Genomic DNA, 19,246 nt, shown 5'->3' with positions numbered 1-19,246 from the left:
GAAAGGGCGGGACGGAGAATCATTGGGTCTCTTTATTGTCCTTCGGAAGAGAAACGGCATGAATTGGCCACCAAGGGCAGCGGGCGGGAGAATAAAATAGAATCAACGTAGAGGGAGGGACACGGCGCGGAGGGCAGGTTCTTTAAGTTCAAAGTCCAGTCTTGATTGGCCGCCCTTGCCTGCGTAGGTGGGTACGTAGGAACGGTGGCTTGTCGTTTCGCCATTAGAGGCCCACAGGTCGCTGTTAGAAGGGCTGCAAGAGACGTCAATGAAACCCGGATCCCCTATTGGACCGGCCCTGAACGAGGACGAAAGGTCCTCTTTGACTGGCGGACGGCCAAGCGCTTCTAAGGAAAGGGTTAATGGCGGCTGTGTTAAATTTCAACGCCTTTCCTTTCCTAGGCCTATACATCGCAGGGCCAAGCCGAGAGAGAGAGACATCGCAGGGGCCTCTGGGAATTTGGGCAAGGCTGCTGCTGTGGCCTGTTATCATCCTCCGCAGTTCCGGAGATGAACAAACTTCTCCTCCTTGCTCTTGCAGTGCTGGGGGTGGGGGAGGCATTTATATTTTAAAATTGAATACATATGCCAAGTAATATAATTCTGCTATATCCCTATGTGTAAATCAACGACGTGAGTTTTCACTCACGAAAGCTTACACCTTGATAGATGGTTTTTTTGTTCTGCTGCTTCAGACCAACACAGCTACCCCACCTGAATCTACCTTGGAAAAATGTTGGTTTTTAAAGTGCTAGTGGGCTCGAACTTTATCTGAAATGTGCAAGCACACAAAAGCTTGTACCCAATGTTAAACTTCATAAAGGTGGCTCTGGACTACAACTTTGTTTTATTTCACTACTAAGACTAACACAGCTATCCACCTGGAATTAGTTGTAAACACTGCTGCTTGTGCTTCTCAGAGTAAAACCTAGTATGAATAAGGAAAATGTTTTAAAAGCTAAGAGTCCCCTTCTGCCCACCCTGTGTTGAAATACAGCTGATAATTCTACAGTAACCCTGCAGGTTTCTCGCAACCTTGTGTTTCAATAACTCTAGTCATGCCTTGTATGTATGGCATATACATGCATCACCCCTTATCCCCAATTTTTGAAACAATTTATTTGCCCCAACACGGATAGCCCAGGCTTGCCCAATCTCATTAGATCTCAGAAGCTAAACAGGGTCAGCCCAAGTCAGGATTTGGACGGACGCTAGTAAAGAAGTCCAGGATTGTGACAAAGAGGCTCTGAATGTCTCTTGCCCTGAAAACCCATGGGGTCACCATAAATTAGCTGTGATTTGATGACACTCCTTCCCCAACAGCAAGTATTAGAAGTGACAGGTCTAACTGTTTCAAATGTGCATTTAATCAGAGGGGCATAGCAACAACCCCAAATTGGGGAGTGGGGGTGGAGATGACCATTGCCCACATTAAAATGAGGGGAGCCAATAGAGATCAATTAATAGTGGGAAAGTATAACAGAAGGCTCAGGCAGGTGCTACAGGGATAGACACCAAGGTGAGGAAGTTAGTGTTGGTCCAGAAATGGTAGGAAGGTGGGGGCAAGTGGAATGATTGTCTTATACTGAATGAGACCATTGGTTCATCAAGGTCAGGATGATAGGTCTTTTTCATCACATATTACCTGATCCTATGGAAACCATCTCCTTGCTAGAGGAGAAAAAAGCATAATGAAGCTCCATACTGGTTATGCTAGGCTAAGTTTTGAAAAAAGTGGATTTGGGAAGAGCAATGGAGGATACATCTTTCACTAAGCTATTAGCCCCTGTAAGCTGAAAGAACACTGGGTTTGCAGGCAGAATACTTTTGATTTCAGATGCAGCCAACAGCAGTGGCCTCTGACTGGCTACTATAACAACTGGGATGTTGAACTAGGTAGATGCCTGGTCTTATCAGCATGGCTACTCTTATTAGGAAAGCAACAGATTGGGATGAAATGGCAGCAGAATGAGCATGTAGCAATTTCTTCATTCTCAGAGCAATATAGCAGAAACAGAGGAGAAGAATGTCTCTGGGAATCTCAAAAGGACCAGCTGACCCACACATTTGTCAGAACACCAAAGAATCCCTTCCCTATGCGGACTGGCTAAAACACAGCTTAGGACTAGTTAAAACGCTTAGCTTAGGACAAAAGGCAAGTAAAGGGAGGTATTTATAGAGCTTTATAAAATTATGCATGGCATGGAGAGCGGGGACAGGGAAAAAAACTTTCCATTCACAGACCTGGGTCATCCACCAAAACTGAAGGATAGGAGAATCGGGACTGACAAAAGAAAATATTTCTTCACACAGTGTACAGTTAATTTGGTGGAACTCACTGCCACAGGATGTGGTCATAGCCCTTAGCTTGGGAGGCTTTAAAAGTGGAGTAGACAAATTCATTGAGGACTGGGCTGTCAGTGGCTACTAATGATGGAAATCTATTCCCTCCAGTATTAAGCTAGTGTGCATCTTCATGTAAGATGCTGGGGAGCACAAGCAGGATAATGCTGTTGCAGTCTTCCTGTTTGTGGGCTTTCTAGAGGTAGCTAGTTGTCCACTGTGAAGAGAATGCTGGAATTGATGGGCCTTTGTTCTGATCCAGCATGGCTCTATTTATGTTCTTATTTGTTAAAAGAATGTATCATATCCAATAATCGGGGAGAAAAATACCACAGTTTAATATCAATCTCATGTTAAATAGAATTTTGTTTTCAAGTTTGGTTTTCTCAGACAATAAATTCCAGCTTACAGCAATTAAAAACCACAAAGAAATTAGCAGCCTGGGAAGGAAATTTCTTGGCACTGAAATTAGCAGGGTTGTGGTTGACCTGATAAGCCGAGATATCTGGCTGTTTGCTTCTACTGGCTCAAGCAACAACAACAACAACACAAAAAGCCTCCTTACCACCAAAAATATCACACAAATCTGAACGCAATAGGGCTTCACTCAGCCCCACTCATACATGCCAAGGGCATCCATACAGCCACGCACACTAGCAAGCTTCTCTTTCCAAGCAGCCAAACCCCACCCTGGCCGCAGCACCATAGCAGTCATTCAACCCACATACAGCCACAAGGACAACTTGTGGATCATCAAGCTAAATGCAGCTCATTCTAACTCCTGTGCCAGGCCCCATTTTAACTATCTAGGTGGGACTTCAAAGACAGGGAGAGCCTTGCCCTTGGGAGCTGCAATACAGTGTGAGGGACAGGTTGGGCATAGTGGGTTATGTGTGCGCCAGCCTCCATTAGGGGAAGATTTATGCTACAAAAATGTAAACTCAATTGACACCAATTTAACCATCTTCCCTTTCCTTTCTCAAGAATGCTGGGAATTGTACTGCTGTGAAAGCTAATTTTTTTAGAGAGCCCCTTCAGAGTGCTTCACGGGAAGCCACAACAGATTAATGGTCTCGGAAACTGATGTATAGCCCACAATTTGCCCATATGCCATGCAGGCCACGTGATGAATGCTCTCAGCCAGTTCTCACCCTCCCTGCCATCCATCTGCACTCTGGAGGCACCTATTCCTTCTGCTTGGATATTTGGCAAGCATATGGCTCAATCTCACGCATGCACACAAATCCAACCACTCCCACATATTCCTGCCAAAGTCATCCTGCCCTATTCATGCATTCATACATCCAGCCTCAAAACCACGTATTCCCTGTCTCCAATTTAAGGAAGACAAGTCAGAATTCAAAGTGCCCTGAAAGACTTTACATTAAAGCTTGAGTGTTTAGCGTGCAATGGATGCCCTGCTGCACCCCTGGTGAATGATTGTCTTCAGACTGGAGGCTAGACTAGGTCATCCTGCCTACACAGTATCACAATGGACAACTTCTAAGAGTTAAAAAAGAGGAAATGGGGACTAGGAAGCGTTCAAGCAGGCACATGGCGTCAGTCGAGAGAGACCGCTACACTCTTTGGACTGACTAGTGGTCAAATTATTGCAAAACATCTCAGGAGATGCTGGCCCGAATCAGGGAAGAGGGTGCTCCCATCCTAGTGCACAGCAAGATCTCAGGAAGACTCAAGCAAAGAACATATGGGAGCCCGGCCAGTGTTATGTCCAGTGTATATGGCAGCAGTAGAGAGTGGCAGGGGAAAGCTTCAAAGCCCTCCACACATGCGCACACAACTCCATTCCAGTGGGTTTCCACAGTGATTGGCAGACATGGGTCACAGCCAGCCAGCCATCTTCATGACAGTCCACCACAAGGCCAGGCACCTCCAGGAGGAGCAACGCTTTGGAGAAGGCGCTCAGTAGCTGCTTTCGTGACCTGTCAGGATGTAGAGGTTGCTGTGCGCTGTGGGATTGTCTGTAGGTGTGCTCTCCAGGATGATGTCTCTGCCAGAGATGAGAAAAAGGCAGGAGGAACAGTGAGGAGTGCAGCCACTTGAAAGGACAAGAAAAGCTGGGCACTTGTCTGACAGACGGCCTAAGGGAAGGTCCAGATGGCAGCTGTCTGCATTCACAGTCTGGTGCCTCAGCACAACCCTGGGCATAGGAAGCATCTTGGGAAGTGGCAAGAACTTTGCTTCCCTAATGCACGCCTAGCAGACTGTGTACAGTCAAAAGCCTTACCGGTGGGCTCCTAAGACCTGGAATGCTCGGGACTCATCTGTTACCTCCTGTGTCACCTTTTATGGAATGAAAGAACAGGTTAGCAAGAAATCCTTGTTACTGAGGCACTGTCCATCTAAAAAGCTACTCTAGTTCAAACCCATCTGTAACACCCTTAACTCTTGGACCCATTCTCCTTGAGAGAGGAACCTGGGAAAGGAAGAGGCAGAATGTGGGATGTTCAAAAATAATTCGTGCCTCTTTTTCTTCAGATTAATGATGCAGACTAGGGCCTATTCTGCTCTCTAAAGAAGGTCTCAATGTTAGAAAATAAAGCAGAGGGAGACTTCCATGATATTTCCCCAGAATTCCACTCAGCAAGATCCTTGTGGGAAAATATTGAAGAAGTCAACTTGTGCTTGGCTAGCTTATGGAACAGAATGCTGGACTAGACAGACCACTAGGTCTGGACCTAAAGGGCACCTCTTACGCTCCTCAACGAAAGAGTATGAATGTAAGGCACACCCATTCAGAATAACTTCTCAGTACTGCTTAACTCACATATCCGCTTATAATGCTAGATCAAAAGGTTTTAGGCTCTCCTGTCATTAAAACAGAGCCCGGTGCCACAGACAACTATATCCCATCTTGGCTGTACTCACCTCACCGGACTCCAGGCTTCGGCCTTGCATACCATGTTTCCAGAAAGCCAAAACACTGTCTTGAAGGCACACTGCATCAAAGCGAAGAGGAAGAGGAAAGGAAATGTCAGGTCGGTCCTGGTTGCAGAATCAGACTTTTTATTTTAAAAAGAGTATCATGTGCTCAATCTTTCACTCAAAAAGACTCTAACATACTGTACTCTGGTCATATCATAAGACGACAAGACTCACTGGAAAAGACAATAATGCTAGGAAAAGCTTTTCAAATTATCAAATTAATTAATTTGTTGATATTGCCCTTGACTGTAAAAGTTTTTGTTTTTATGAATTTTACTGTTAAAATTTACTCCACATCCCAGAATACTTTGACTTTTCCTTCTTCTCTCCTTTTTTTGTGGAGTGATATGTATATGACAGGTTCTAAACAAACTTTATATTTTAAAAAAATATTAAGTCATTTGATTTAATCAAAAAATTAACCAAATGAAGGCCTAAAATCATACTAATTTCACTGTTCCCTTTTTATTTCTTAGCATAGTTAGTTTTATTTCTTTTTATTTCTTACTTGCTTTAAGACACCTCAAAAATCTTTTATTGGGTTGGATCCATCAGAGACTTTCCATACATGCAAAACCAGAGAGTTTTCACTGATTTCTCCCCAGTCTTCCATGGCAGACCTGCCCCGCACCTCCTCACACTGCTCCTGGGGGAGCAACATAAGAAGGGGCATTTTGGACTGCAGCAGGAAGGAAGATGAGAGAAGTCATGCCCCACAGATGAAAATCCCTTCCATCTGTGAAAACCTTGTGGTGGATCCAAGCTACTGAGAACACAGGGTAAAGTAAGCGAAAATAAACTGTAAGCAGGGGTCATTCTGTAGAAAAAAGAGATGCCGGAGCTCATTAGCACAACTTATTTGCATATGCCACATACCCCTTACATCACTGGAAGGTGTTTTAAATTATATCAGCTCACCATCTACCTTAAAATGCTTCCTAAATTCTAATTGTCATAATAAAATCTTACTCCCATCATACTTTTTAAATTACTTTCTCCTATATGGCCACAGTGGCATTGATGAAGATTTCCATCTGTCTGCTTTGTATGTTTTGGTTATTTTCCCATTTTTTGTGGGGGAAAATATTAGCAAGTTTGTCAAATCTTAAAGAGTTCAGCAGAATTCTCACAGGGGGGTTGAACAAGAAGCTAGAATTTTTTTGGATGGGGGGTAAGAAAGGAAGAGCACAATAAAATTTAGAGGTTCCGGAGCTCTGCTCCTGTGAGTTTCTGCCCAAAACGACGCTTGACTGTAAGTTTTGTTAAAAATGCAGTGATTCACAAAGAACAAGGAAGTCACAGTAGTAAACCTCAATACAGTTAAGTTGAATAGCCACTGGTTTAAGACTGTTCTTCCTTTATGTCCTTCCCAGGAATTTGAAGTTTCTGTAAACAGGGGCTGGAGTGAATTATGTCTGAGAATGGGAATCAGGCTGCCCTTTGAGTTACTGAAGCCTGTCCTCCTTGTTTTGTATTTTTCTATAACAGATGAAATCTGTATGAATTCATTATTAAATAAAATTGCCTACTTTGCTAGTGGAAAAGCCCTGAAGTGATTTTTTTCTCTCCCAGATAGACCTCAGTGAAAGGGGGTGGTAGGCAATTTTCATTAGGTTTAAAGAGAGAATGCCCTAACAGGCTGACACTGAAACATGTCACTCTGCTTTGAGGGGGAAAGAAAAACTTAAGAAGTCAGACCTAGGAAGATGCCACCAGCACCATTCATCATCACCAATTCCACAAGGGACATTTTCCCTTGCCCCCCCCCCCCACCAACCCAACATACCTATGGTCTCAATAGGGAAATTGAAGGTGAGTTCAGGAGCAAGGCCTCCCCGAGGAGCACCACGTAGGTTCACTACCCGCACACAGCCTAAAGCAAAAACAACAACGTTGACAGATCAACAAGATGTGATTCCGGGAGTGCCAGCAGGGTAGTGGAGAGGAAAGGAGCAAACACAGATCAAAACAAGCAAGCACTTACGCTCGAAACACACCAGGACAGTGTCTCGGTCCATCTGAGTTATGTGATTGGCCATGACAAGGGGCCGGCCTGAAACAAGGGAAGGGAAGGGTTAAGGGACTTGGGGGATTGCTGAATCTGATTTTCATTAACCACTCCAGAAATTCAGTCTACAACCAGAGGGGCAAACAACTCTTTGGTAACTTTGTGGATGACAGCTCATGGACAAGGGGTTCCTCTCAAACACCTGCCTCTTCCCTGCCTCCTACCCCTATTTCCCTGAGCCTTCTACCTCCACCCCATGTTGCACACTTGTGGTCCTGAACAAGCCACTATTCTACAGAGTTCAGAGCAGTGAGGTATTTATATAGACTAAGCTGAAAACCTTGTAGAGTTGCCAGCTTTGGGTTTGGAAATTCCTTGAGATGGGGGAGGGGTGAAGCATGGGAGAGGAGGGTTTGGGAAAGGGAGAGACCTCACTGTGATATAATGTCATAGAGTCCACCTTCCAAAGCAGCCATTTTCTTCAGAAGAACTGATCTCTGTCATCTGGAGACCAGTTGGAATTCCAGATCTCCAGGCCCCACTTGGAAACTAGCAACTCAAGATCCCTGGGTCAACAAGTGAACCAAGCAGAGATTTGAATCTGGATTTCCCCATAGCCAAGACAAACACGTTGGCTTCCATGACTTCACTCACATAACTAATTTCTTTAAAGAAAACTTTTATATTACTAGAAATTAAAAACCTTCTTTGGAGGTTTTTAAACAGAGGCTGGATGGCCATCTGACAGCAATGCAGATCCTATGAATTTGGGGGGCAGTATTTGTGAATTTCCTGCATTGTGCAGGGGGTTGGACTAGATAACCTTGGAGGTCCCTTCCAGCTCTATGATTCTATGAGAAATGTTTAAGTGCTGCTAAGTCACAGCTGATTTACAGCAACCCCATAGGGTTTTCAAGGCATGAGATGTACAGAGCTGGTTTGCCACTGCTAGACTCTGTGTAGCAGCCCTGGTCTTCCTTGGTGGTCTTCCATCCAAGTATTAACCAGGGCCAACCCTACTTAGCTTCCAAGATCAGGCTAGCTGCTGAGCAGTCTTTCTGTGGTAGATAAATTTCAGCAGTGGTTTTCAAAGATTGCACTGTTCCTTACCAGAAGGGTTTGACGTGCTGAGGCCGGTGCTGAGGGAGAACGTGCTGAAGTGCAACTCCACACCTGGTTGGTCACTGCCAGTGACCCCCAAGCACACCTGTGGGTACTCCTCCGTCTCTACCACCAGCAGCTCAAACAAGGTCAAGGGATCTGGCAGCACCATGGGGACATGCTGGGGGAAGAAAGAACACAGGCCGATGAAACAATCGCAAAGGGTATGGTTACAAAGATGTCCTATTCCAGGGCAACACCAGAACGTCAGCAGTGCTTGGAAAGAAAGCAGCGTTCCATCTGGCACCCATTCATGGCCACATACATACCTTCAGCAGCATGAACTTCTGTAAGGGCTCGTACCACTGCAGGAGGGCAAGGCTGGAGGGAAGTGCAGCACAGAGGAATGTGCTCCCAGAGTAGGGGTTTCGGACTGAAATAGAGACAGCAGTGTCAGCCGCATAACTACCTCCATGGTATTTAGGCTGAAGGCAAAAAAAAATGGTGAGGGGTATAACCAGGGCTTGAATTTAGCAAAAGCTCACAGGAGCACAGCTTCTGAACCCCCCAGCCAGGGTCTGCATGCAGTGGGGAGTTCTCTCCCTGCTGCACACAGATCCTGGGGCATATGCAAATGAGATGTGCTACTGAGCTCCTGCACCTTTTTTCTACAAAATGACCCCTGGACATAGCAAATCCTGGAGAACAGTCCAAAAAGATGCAACAGAACATTGGTGGTAGAAAGTCCCCTCAAATTGCAGTTTATGGTGACTACAAACAGAGGTAGTTTACCGTTGCCTACCTCTGCATAGCAATCCTGGACTTCCTTGGTGGTCTCCCATATAAGTACAAACCAGGGCTGACCTAGTTTAGTCTCTTAGTTCTGACAAGATCAAGCTAGCCTGGGCCATCCATGTCAGGGTAATAGAAAGATTAAACTGAAAAACTGTTTTAATTAAAAATTCTTTTCTAATCCCTAACACACTTTGATAACCCATATGGGTTTGATCTCAATCATTCTCAGCCACCCTGAGGATGATTATCAAAATAGTTTAGGGATTTCTCCCCTATTACAAAGTAATAAAAAAAAATTAAAGCAATTTTTCTGTGGCACCTTTTTGGCTTCACTTTTGCCTTGCTCCTTGTGGCCTGATACACAAACTTCTACTTTTCTTGCCTATGTGCCTTCTACCAGGGCTTTTTTTGTAGCAGGGACTCCTTTGCATATTAGGCCACACCCCTCTTCTGTAGCCAGTCTTCCAAGAGGTTCCAAGGCTCTTACTAGAGGGCCTACTGTAAGCTCTTGGAGGATTGGCTACATCAGGGGGTGTGGCCTAATATGCAAAAGAGTTCTTGCTACAAAAAAAGCCCTGTTGCTTACACAAACTATACACAAACACAATAGATGTGAAAATCCCAAGTATATTCTTTTAATCTTCCATTATACAAAATCCTCATATTCAGGGCTTTTTTTTTTAGAAAAAGCCCAGCAGGAATTCATTGGCATATTAGGCCACACCTCCAGACATCACCATTGTTCCACACAGGCCTTTTTTGTAGAAAAAGCCCAACAAGAACTCATTTGCATATTAGGCCACACCCCTGATGCCAAGCCAGCCAGAACTGCATTCCTGCTCAAAAAAGCCCTGCTCATATGCAATGTGCAGCTAAATACACAGGAAAGTGTAATGATTAAATACAAGTTCCCCAGGCTCAAGATTCACTTTGAATCCTTAGCATCCTTCTTCATACTTATTGTCAAACGACCATCTCATTAATTCAGATGAAGATATCAGCTGCTTACATGACAATCATGACACCATGCAAGTAGCTGCAGCTTCATATTAAAATATGAAGAAATGTGATATTATTAATGGCTCTATTAAATGTGCAAAATTTATCCCCAGGGGCAGGAAGGAATATTAACTCAGATTATTAAGTCTGAAAGAGGATTCTAACTATTCAAAATGAGCCTTGAGCCCAGGGAACTGTCAAATTGTTACTTAAAGAAAATAATGAGGCTGGGTTGGAAGCTTTACCCACTAATGCTTTTTGATGGCTGGAGAGAAAACAAGGAATGCCATGGCCCACTGGTAAGCATGTGAGTTGTCCATCCTTCTGGAAAATTAGCTGGCAGACTACCAATTTACAAAAGATCTGCACTGCATTTATCTGTATTCTGAGTGTTTCAATTATTAAATTAACTTAATTCTTAAATTAACGAATGCCATCTCTAGTTAAACTGCGGTGCTTTATTGGTTTCAATTTTTTTTAGATGATTGTGTTGCGCACCACCCTGAGCCCAGTCCCTAAGGGGAGGGCAGTTGAGAAATCCAATAAATAAACAAGGAATTGCTCAGCCTGAGCTGAGCCAAGGGGGACAAATGGTACTCAAAGTGCCCCTAAGACATCAGAGGAAGACTAGGGGAAAGACTGGGTTGCTAACTGGCTGACCTGTGCCTTGAACTGCAGCTAGATGTGCAGACCTCCCGTGGAAAATAACATGGAAATAAACATTCGCACCTGTTGCCAATACCTGCAGAGCAAGCTGCTGTTGAAAGGAACGTGCCAGGCTGAACCAAATAAATTGGCAATCCTAGAACAAAAATACCTCTCTAATTTGTGTGGGTGTGGGCTAGGAAGATTTGAGTTAGGTGGCTGAGAGTACTCAAAGGGCTGTCATATGAACATATGAAGCTGCCTTATACTGAATCAGACCCTTGGTCCATCAAAGTCAGTATTGTCTTCTCAGACTGGCAGCGGCTCTCCAGGGTCTCAAGCTGAGGTTTTTCACATCTATTTGCCTGGACCCTTTTTTGGAGATGCCAGGGATTGAACTTGGGACCTTCTGCTTACCAAGCAGATGCTCTACCACTCTACCATATATAGAGGATGGTGTGGAATTGTTTTCTGTGGCCCCAGAAGGTAGGACCAGAACCAGTGGGATGAAATTAAATCAGAAGAGTTTTTGGCTCAGCATTAGGAAAAACTTCCTGACCGTTAGAGTGGTTCCTAAGTGGTACAGGCTTCCTCAGGAGGTAGTGGACTCTCCTTCCTTGGATGTTTTTAAACAAAGACTAGGTGGCCATCTGATCCTGTGAACTGAGGGGGAGGTGTCTGTGAAGTTCCTGCATTGTGCAGGGACTAGATAACCCTGGGGGGAATTCCTTCCAACTCTATAATTATATGATTCAAGACTCCTTAGGTCTATTTCTGTGGCTTCTCTGAGATTATTTTTTGTTACTACATTTTATCTCATTTCTTTCAAGGAGCTCAAAATACCATACTTGGTTCTCTCCTATTCCATCTTATCCTCACAACAACTCTGTAAGGTTAAGTTAGACTGACAGAGAACAACTGGCCCACTGAGCTTCATGGCGTGTGGGGATTTGAACCTGGACCCCCCATATCCCAGGCCTGCACTCTAACCACTGCATGACACTGATAAGGCGGCTGTTGGATGGGATGTCTTCTGGCCAGAACAGCGGGCAGACACTCACCCACATGACACTTCAAGCAGCCTTTGGTATCTGCTATCTTGGCTGACAGTGCAAACTTCCTGCCAGGAAAAAGGAAATTTTAGATTGGAGAAGGGAGGTGAAATGGAAACAACCAATGGGACATAATAGGAGCTGGAGCTCCTCCCAGCTCCCCATTGCTATGTCTTCTGTCCCTCTTCTTCCCCTAGAGCCTGCCCAAACTTCCCAGCGTAATGGAGTTGTTTCAAGCATTTCAAGTCCCAGAACCCAGTCTCCTATGCTAGGCTTGATTCTCTAACAAAGTGAAGAGAAATACAGCAAAGCACAAGGCTCAGTGCTGCAGTAGGCAAAACACTACCCTGTGCATGGGCAAAGAGAGCCTTCCACCGGTGACTAACCACAAGGTGGAGCTAGCCACAGACTGAAACATGGGAGGCCAACCTGCGGCTCAGGAGCCACATGTGACTCTTTCACATATTTTGTGGCTTTTGAAGTCCTCACTGCCTCATTGGCTGGCTTGGAGAAGGCATTTGTCTCTTGAAATCACTTCTCCAAGCCAAACCAGCTAGTGGCTTGGAGAATGCATTTAAAGTTGCTTTCTTTCTACCTCTCTCCCCCTCCTCCCTTACCTCATCTATTTTCCTTCCTTCCTTCCTCTCTCAAACATCTGATGGTTATTCTATATGGCTCTTACGTTTAACAAGTGTGGCCACCTTTGGGCTGGAACAACCACTGGAAACTCTTAGCTGGAATATGATATAGCTCTCCAAGACCCCAACCAATGATCCGGCTCCCATCTTCCTCACCCTCCCACTGAGCAAGGCATTGGCAATGAAATTTAACAAGTTCCTAGTCCTTCACAAATACAAATAGAATCTTAATGTCCATGCAGTCTCAAAAACTTCAAGCCCACCCTGCTATGGCTATTGCAGGAGATTTAGCCGCCTTCCCTGTGGCTGCTCTGTCCTTCCTATGTCTCCTTCTGTACACTCCATATGGATCCTTCTCCCTTCCCGTCATGGCTACCAGAACCCTGAAGAGACAAGGTATGCCTTAATATTAAGACAGGTTCAGAGGCTAACCATGTTGGTCTGCAGTTGAATGGCCAGATTCAAGTCCAGCAACAGAGACCCACAAGAATCTGGGAGTACGAGCTTTTGAGAATCATAGCTCTCTCTGATGAAGGGAATTTTGACTCTTGAAAGCGTATACCTTCAAAAATTATTGGTTTCTCAGGTGCTTCTGGATTCAAGTAAGCTTAATATTAAGATTTTCCCTTGCCCTCCACCTTTCTCTAAAGGGATACTAACCCCCTCCCCTTAAGGGAAACATGGTCCCCCCCTCACCTCTCCCCACCTGGGGATGATTCGCTCGGTCAGCCGGTTGGTGGCAATGGAAAGAGGAACCTGCCGCTTCTGCAGCTGACGGCGTTGCTCAAAAAGACCCAGAAGGTTGTGGGAGGAGATCTGGGAAGACTTCCCTGCAAAGTGAAAAAAGAGGAAGATGTGGCCAGATTGCACAGCAGTCTGTGTGTTGGGGAGGGGGGGAGAGGTGCCATAGTTTATGAGCAGGACCTGCCCCTCCTTATCCAGCTCCCATACAAAGTACTTCCTGTCATAGCCCCTCCTCCCCAACCTTTTACCGAATCCCACCACAACATGCTGTCTCCTGCTATCCCAAATCCACCGAACCAGATTTAAACAAATGAATCTATTGTCTACAGTCAGCCCTTTGAGCCCAGGATGGTCTACCGAAACTGGCTGCAGTGCTCCGAGTCTTGGGCTCAAAGGTTTTTCTCCCAACCCTGCCATCAGAGATTTTTTTTTTCCTGCTGAGGACTGAACCAGGGAACTTTTGGCATGCAAACCACATGCTCTGTCAGTGAACGATGGGCTCTCAATTAAGCCTTAAGGAACTCCACTGCATGATTCCTCTTTGAGGTTTCAGGTGACTTGGATGAAGGCCCCATATATAATTTAAGCTTCTGTTTTTGTTTTTCTCTTTCTATTTTACAGAGCACCTAGGATGAGGAAGAAATCCCCTCCCGCATGACTTGGCTGACTTGCATGAGCTATCTGAAGCTAACTGATCTTTGTAAGGTGCCTCATAAATATTGTAATGAGAAGGAGCACAGAAATGCTTCAAATACATTTGCTGAGGTAGTACCTTATGTGCGGCATGGGGTAGTGCAAGAGGCATTGAACTAGTATGGTATTGGCTTGCACCCAAAACCATCCCTAAATTCCAGCTTCATGCAGCCTCAATTTGCTATGGAGATGGGCAGGGAAGGGGGGGTGCCTGAATCTGGGTCCCTACAACTCATAATCTCTCCTAGGTCCCAGGCTGAGTGGTGGAAAGGCCTGCAGGCCTCAGTGCAGACTCTCTCTCTCACTTGGAGGCCTGAGCCTTGCCAGAATTTTCCCTATGGGCTTCCATTTCCCAGATGCCTTCCAAGCCTGGGATAGGGCCAGGTGAAATTGGAGGGGAAAGGAAGACCAATCATCACCAAGGAGGCTGGGCCATGAGAAAAATAATATAGGGCACCTGAAGAGGGAAGGTGTTCCTTCTCCCAGGAGTAACAAAGAAGACACTACCAGCAGGAGAAGATCCCTCACCCAAAAGAAGGTGGCATGGACCCTGGAAAGGCAAGGTACTGTAGGGACGAGTGACACAGCTGTGTTAAGATGGCTTCTTGCCTGCTCCCTTATGTGTTAATCTTTTCCTGCTTTTTGAAAACATATTCTCTGTTAAAGCTGTTGCTCACGAGGACTTCTGTTTCCTGACTGTTTGGTGATTATCCGCCATTCAGTAAAGCGGTTTGTTTTAAACTGCCTGACTCCTCACGCCTCAAGTTTCACCGTTCACCTGACAAAGCCATCATCAATAGAGGGGCACTGTTTGGAAGGATGATGGAAAGGGGGATAACTAATTTGACCAGAGTGGTAGCAGCCAGACAAGGCCCTTGCCTGCTCGAGGGCTGAAGGGGACAGGAGGGAGAGGGGGTGGCATGTGGGCTTAGAGGACCACTAGGAGGGGACATCAACTTTACACAAACCCCCACATGGTATCCTCCTCCCCGAGGCAAAAGAGTAACCTCCACTTTGCTTCATTAGTGGAACAGGAGAGCAAGTTTCAGTTAGCAGAACCAAGAGGATGAACGTGTGGCAGGACCAGGTGTCTCCCTGCTGACCTCTACTGCTGCAGCCCATATCCAGATGGGTGAAAGTCTCTAGACTCCCTTGGTCCCATTCCTCAAGCACATGTAGGACTCAGGTCATCCAGTTGTTCATTCAGTCCTTCAGGCATACAATGCAAGGAAGTAGCTGACAGCACCCTTCCTGCCTCATGGCTCCCAAGTTCTCCTCACTACACCATCTGCCATCTCCCCACCCCCCTCACCCCATGAACCTCTCCCTGCTATTTTTAAGCCTTAACAAGCACCGTGGCTTGGCTGACCTCCTGCCCCATCTACTCCCAGCTGCTGCTAATGGCTTCTGGTTCGGCCCATGTCCAGGGCTGTTGGCCCTGATCAGCTCCTCTGGGGTTGGTCTTGCCTTTTCTGAGCAGGATTCTCAGAGCTGCTGGTGTGCCCTTTGGCTTCTAGCTGTGCCTCAAGGCTTTCATGAGAGGCACCTCCCTGCACCACCCAGAGCATGTAGGTTCCCTCTCTAGCCTGTCCCTGTTATAATATAACTCCACTTTCTATGTGAATTTACTGGACTGTGCAGGGGGTGGGACTAGATGACCCTGGAGATCCCATCCAATTTTATGATTCTTCCCCACATGGCACGGAGGCAAACTGAGGCTGCACAAGCCTGCAATTTGTATTTTACATACAGATGCCTGAATCCTAAACTTGTCTTGTGGTCCCTCCCAATCCCATCATCTGTAGTCCAAAATCTGAGGACTGCTACCTGAAGATCCATCCCCTTGTAAACTGATCTTAATACCTACTAACAAGTTGAAGCAGGGGGAAATGGGGAAGGGGGGGGTTAGTTCTGCCCCAAAAACTCACCAGCTAAGGTCAGTAGCATGTTATTCATACAGTAGAGCCAAGAACACCTGTGTGGAAGGAGCTTGGGAGGGGGAAACAGAGATTGGCATCTAACAGCTGTAAAACAACTTCTTTATTTTCATTATCTAAAAATAACAGGATAATAAAAGAGTACACAAAGTAGCCCTAATCGAGTTCAATAATGCCCATAACCAGAAATGATAACATACTGTACATTATATATAATTATTTGAAACTTTTCAACACTTTGTTGTCTTCTCAGACTCAAGGTGGCTAACACAACGCCAGGTTGCAAGGGCACAAAAAATAGCAATTCCATTAAGATTCTTAAAAAATGCACAGATTACATGTTAAAACACCACTGAGAATTAAAATGAAGGCAGCTCAATTTGCCGAAATGCTGCACTGCTCTCGCAATGATCCCTTTGCGGCTCCCTTCAGCTACAGATCAAAGGAGGCTATCAGTGTGCAAAACAAGTTCCCCCTTGCACCTCCCCCCCCTCCAGGCACAGCTACCTTCCAAGTGAAGACCTACATGCATTTTTCCTCCCTCCCACACATAAAGCTACCTTATTCTGAACCAGACTGTTAGTCCATCAGAGTCAGTATTGTCTACTCAGACTGGCAGCGGCCAGTGTCCCCTCTAAGCTGAGTTAGTACGAGCCAGCTCACAGTTTTTAGCCTCTGGCTCACACATTTTTGTCTTAGTTCAGGAAAAATGGCCCCAGAGCAAACTAATTTATGCAGTAGCTCACAACTTTAATGCCAGTAGCTCACGAAGTAGAATTTTTGCTCACAAGACTCCACAGCTGAGAGGGAGCATTGGCAGTGGCTGTCCAGGGTCTCAAGGCTGAAGGCTTTCATGTCACTTGTAGCAGTAGCTGGGATATCACTAATCTTTTCTTACTGAGTTTGCAAGCTGAGAGTTCAAGCACTTCTCAGCTGTCAATGAACTCTGTTTGCTTAAAATTACTTTCATCTTGGACAGTTAGCTGAAACAGTTACAGACAAGCTAGTTTAATTGTTTTTTTTAATAAAGGTTAAGAATGGACATCTTGCTATATCAGAGGTAACTCAAATGCACATGCTGAATGGCTTATCTGTATTTATATTGATTATCTCATGTTTAGTCATGAACCACTCAGTTATTGAAATATCACTGATAGAACAGGTTTAGGTTACTGTTTTTCTACAGATATGCACTACTGTAAGAAGCAAATCAAATTTCTCTGGAAGGAAGTCCCATTAGAACAGGGGTACCAGTCCGTGGCCCGTTAGCAACTGGGCCACGCAGCCTCACCCCCCCCGCCCCATGGCACTTCCTCCTCCCTCCGTTTTCACAATTTTAAAGGCTGCCAGGGAAAACCGTGGCAGCAGTGGCGAGCAACCCTCTTAAAGCGGCACTGCCCTCGTCTCCTCCTCACTTCCTTCCCATACCCAGGAAGGAAGTGGGGAGGAGGCAAGGGCAACACCGCTTTTTCAGCGGGTCGCTCACCACCACCATTTTCCCCGCCGATCAGCTGATCGGCAGGGAGGGTTGGCCTTTAAAGAACCCGGGAGGCACTTCACCACCCCTTCCTGGGCCTAAAATTGTGAAAATGGAGGGAGGAGGAGGCACCATAGTGGGGGGAGGCTAAACTCGGTGCCCCCACCCTGCCGGCCCTGGGGCCAGTCCCTGGGGCCAAAAAGGCTGGGGGGCACTGCATTAGAAGACTAAGTATGACTCCTTGGTGGGTAGCTCAGGCTTTTTGATAGTCCCTAAAAGCAGCAAGACAAAAAGCTGAAACCTGAGTTGCTTTTAAAACCAAGTACTTTATTCAAACAAGGAATGATGAATCAAATAAACTTCTTCAAACCCCCTCCCCCTTCATAAAACTATGAGCAATTTCCAATGTTGCTCCACCCCAAGCTTCTGTTTTCCTCAGAGTAAAAGACAGCATCTTTAAAAAGCACAGGGAACTGGAGGTTGCCACGGCTCAAAATGCACCTGTGGAGCATCTGGTGGGATATTGATCACCTAAGCTAGGGGGAAACAGAAGTCTGGGGGCGGAGCAATGCTAGTGGGAAATCAGTCAATTATTTGCTATAAATATGATTAAGCAATGGTAGGCACTTTGATAATTTTAGCATTTATCTTCACAGTAATTGTAGAGTTAACTTTTACATATTTTTTGTCTTGCTCAATAAAAAGAATAACCTCTAATCTCAATAAAACATAAAAGTTTCTGTAGGTTTTCTGTCTGGTTTGTTGGTTACATTTTCAACAAACCAAACTCACTTCCTTACTCTTTTGTATTTTCAGAATTAAAAGTTGTTAATTACCCTTTAATAGATAAATCCTGGAGAACTCTATTGCTAAACAGTTTTTGCACAGGTAAAGACCTCTAAGAGTGTTTAGCGCATGTCCTCCAGTTGGATGCAGGAGGGAATCTCTCCTTACACACCTACTACTTTTAACTGGAGATGCCAAGGATTGAACCTGGGACCTTCCACATGCCAAGCAGATGCTGTGTCACTGCACCACAGCCCCTCTGAATGCAAGGTACAGAAAGACTACTCCCATCAACCACCTTCCTCGATCGCCACACCCCTCCAGGCTTACCTTTTCCATGGTATCTTCATGGAGTTCATGCAGATTGAGAGTGTAGATGCCCTCCTCAGCCCCCACCACCAAGTAGAGATCTGCAAGGAGCAATAAGAAGAAAGTCAGATCACAGATTGCAAGCCACGGATTATAGGGGTGGCAAGGCAGAAAAGGGTGCAGGCTCTACCTCGTGTTTCTGGGTGGATCCACGTTGTGGCTGAATTGATCTTCAGTGGGCAGCCATTGAACACTTTGGAGAAGCAGGCTCCCATCTAGGGAAGGGGAACGCAGATATAGGTAGATGGTGGTGGTTTCATCAGAAGCAGTCACACTGGAGCAGTGTTTCAGGATTCTGTCTTTCTGGTATGACTTCTACAGCTCTCCAAAAAACCCTTCTGCCATAACTTCCCCCCTCCCTCCATTTACCAAAGTAGCTTCCTCACCCAAGAAAGGCTGCCAAGAGTGACTGTGCTGTGAAAGGAACTTACGTGAACTTTTGGGGTGGGTGGCAGCCCATGACAAATTAACCTCTGCAGAGAACAAAAAGGAGAGAGAAGACAGTCAACTAGGAGCACGTGGGAAGATCATATTACTTTAAAAGGGCAGGACACTGACTTCCCCTGACTAAGCATCTTAATCTCTGGCTCTCTCTTCAATCAGGATGACTCTTTTCCACTGCCACAGGAGGTGGCGGTAGCTACAAGCATAGACAGCTTCAAGAGAGGATTGGATAAACATATGGAGCAGAGGTCCATCCGTGGTTATTAGCC

At 45.6% G+C, this 19,246-nt stretch overlaps 1 protein-coding gene across 1 annotated transcript in view; it reads right to left on the bottom strand.

Annotated features, from left to right (window-relative positions):
* Positions 1-2,659: 2,659 nt before the first annotated feature.
* The window catches only part of MAP4K2 (mitogen-activated protein kinase kinase kinase kinase 2), a 57,328-nt gene continuing 40,741 nt past the window's right edge, over positions 2,660-19,246 (bottom strand). The window contains exons 20-32 of the mRNA XM_060252444.1: positions 18,965-19,006; positions 18,664-18,748; positions 18,495-18,574; positions 15,893-15,953; positions 13,234-13,357; positions 11,899-11,957; positions 8,728-8,831; positions 8,408-8,579; positions 7,274-7,342; positions 7,076-7,162; positions 5,233-5,303; positions 4,592-4,647; positions 2,660-4,354 (exon numbers count right to left, since the gene is read on the bottom strand). Of these exons, the coding sequence (XP_060108427.1) occupies positions 4,267-4,354; positions 4,592-4,647; positions 5,233-5,303; positions 7,076-7,162; positions 7,274-7,342; positions 8,408-8,579; positions 8,728-8,831; positions 11,899-11,957; positions 13,234-13,357; positions 15,893-15,953; positions 18,495-18,574; positions 18,664-18,748; positions 18,965-19,006 (1,098 nt within the window). The 3' untranslated portion in view covers positions 2,660-4,266. The remainder of the gene's footprint in view (positions 4,355-4,591; positions 4,648-5,232; positions 5,304-7,075; positions 7,163-7,273; positions 7,343-8,407; positions 8,580-8,727; positions 8,832-11,898; positions 11,958-13,233; positions 13,358-15,892; positions 15,954-18,494; positions 18,575-18,663; positions 18,749-18,964; positions 19,007-19,246) is intronic.

Source organism: Heteronotia binoei, chromosome 1 (genome assembly GCF_032191835.1).
Source record: "Heteronotia binoei isolate CCM8104 ecotype False Entrance Well chromosome 1, APGP_CSIRO_Hbin_v1, whole genome shotgun sequence".
Classification (NCBI taxonomy): domain Eukaryota; kingdom Metazoa; phylum Chordata; class Lepidosauria; order Squamata; family Gekkonidae; genus Heteronotia; species Heteronotia binoei.
Note: the sequence above shows the minus strand (reverse complement) of the source record. Positions and strands in the feature narration are given on the sequence as shown.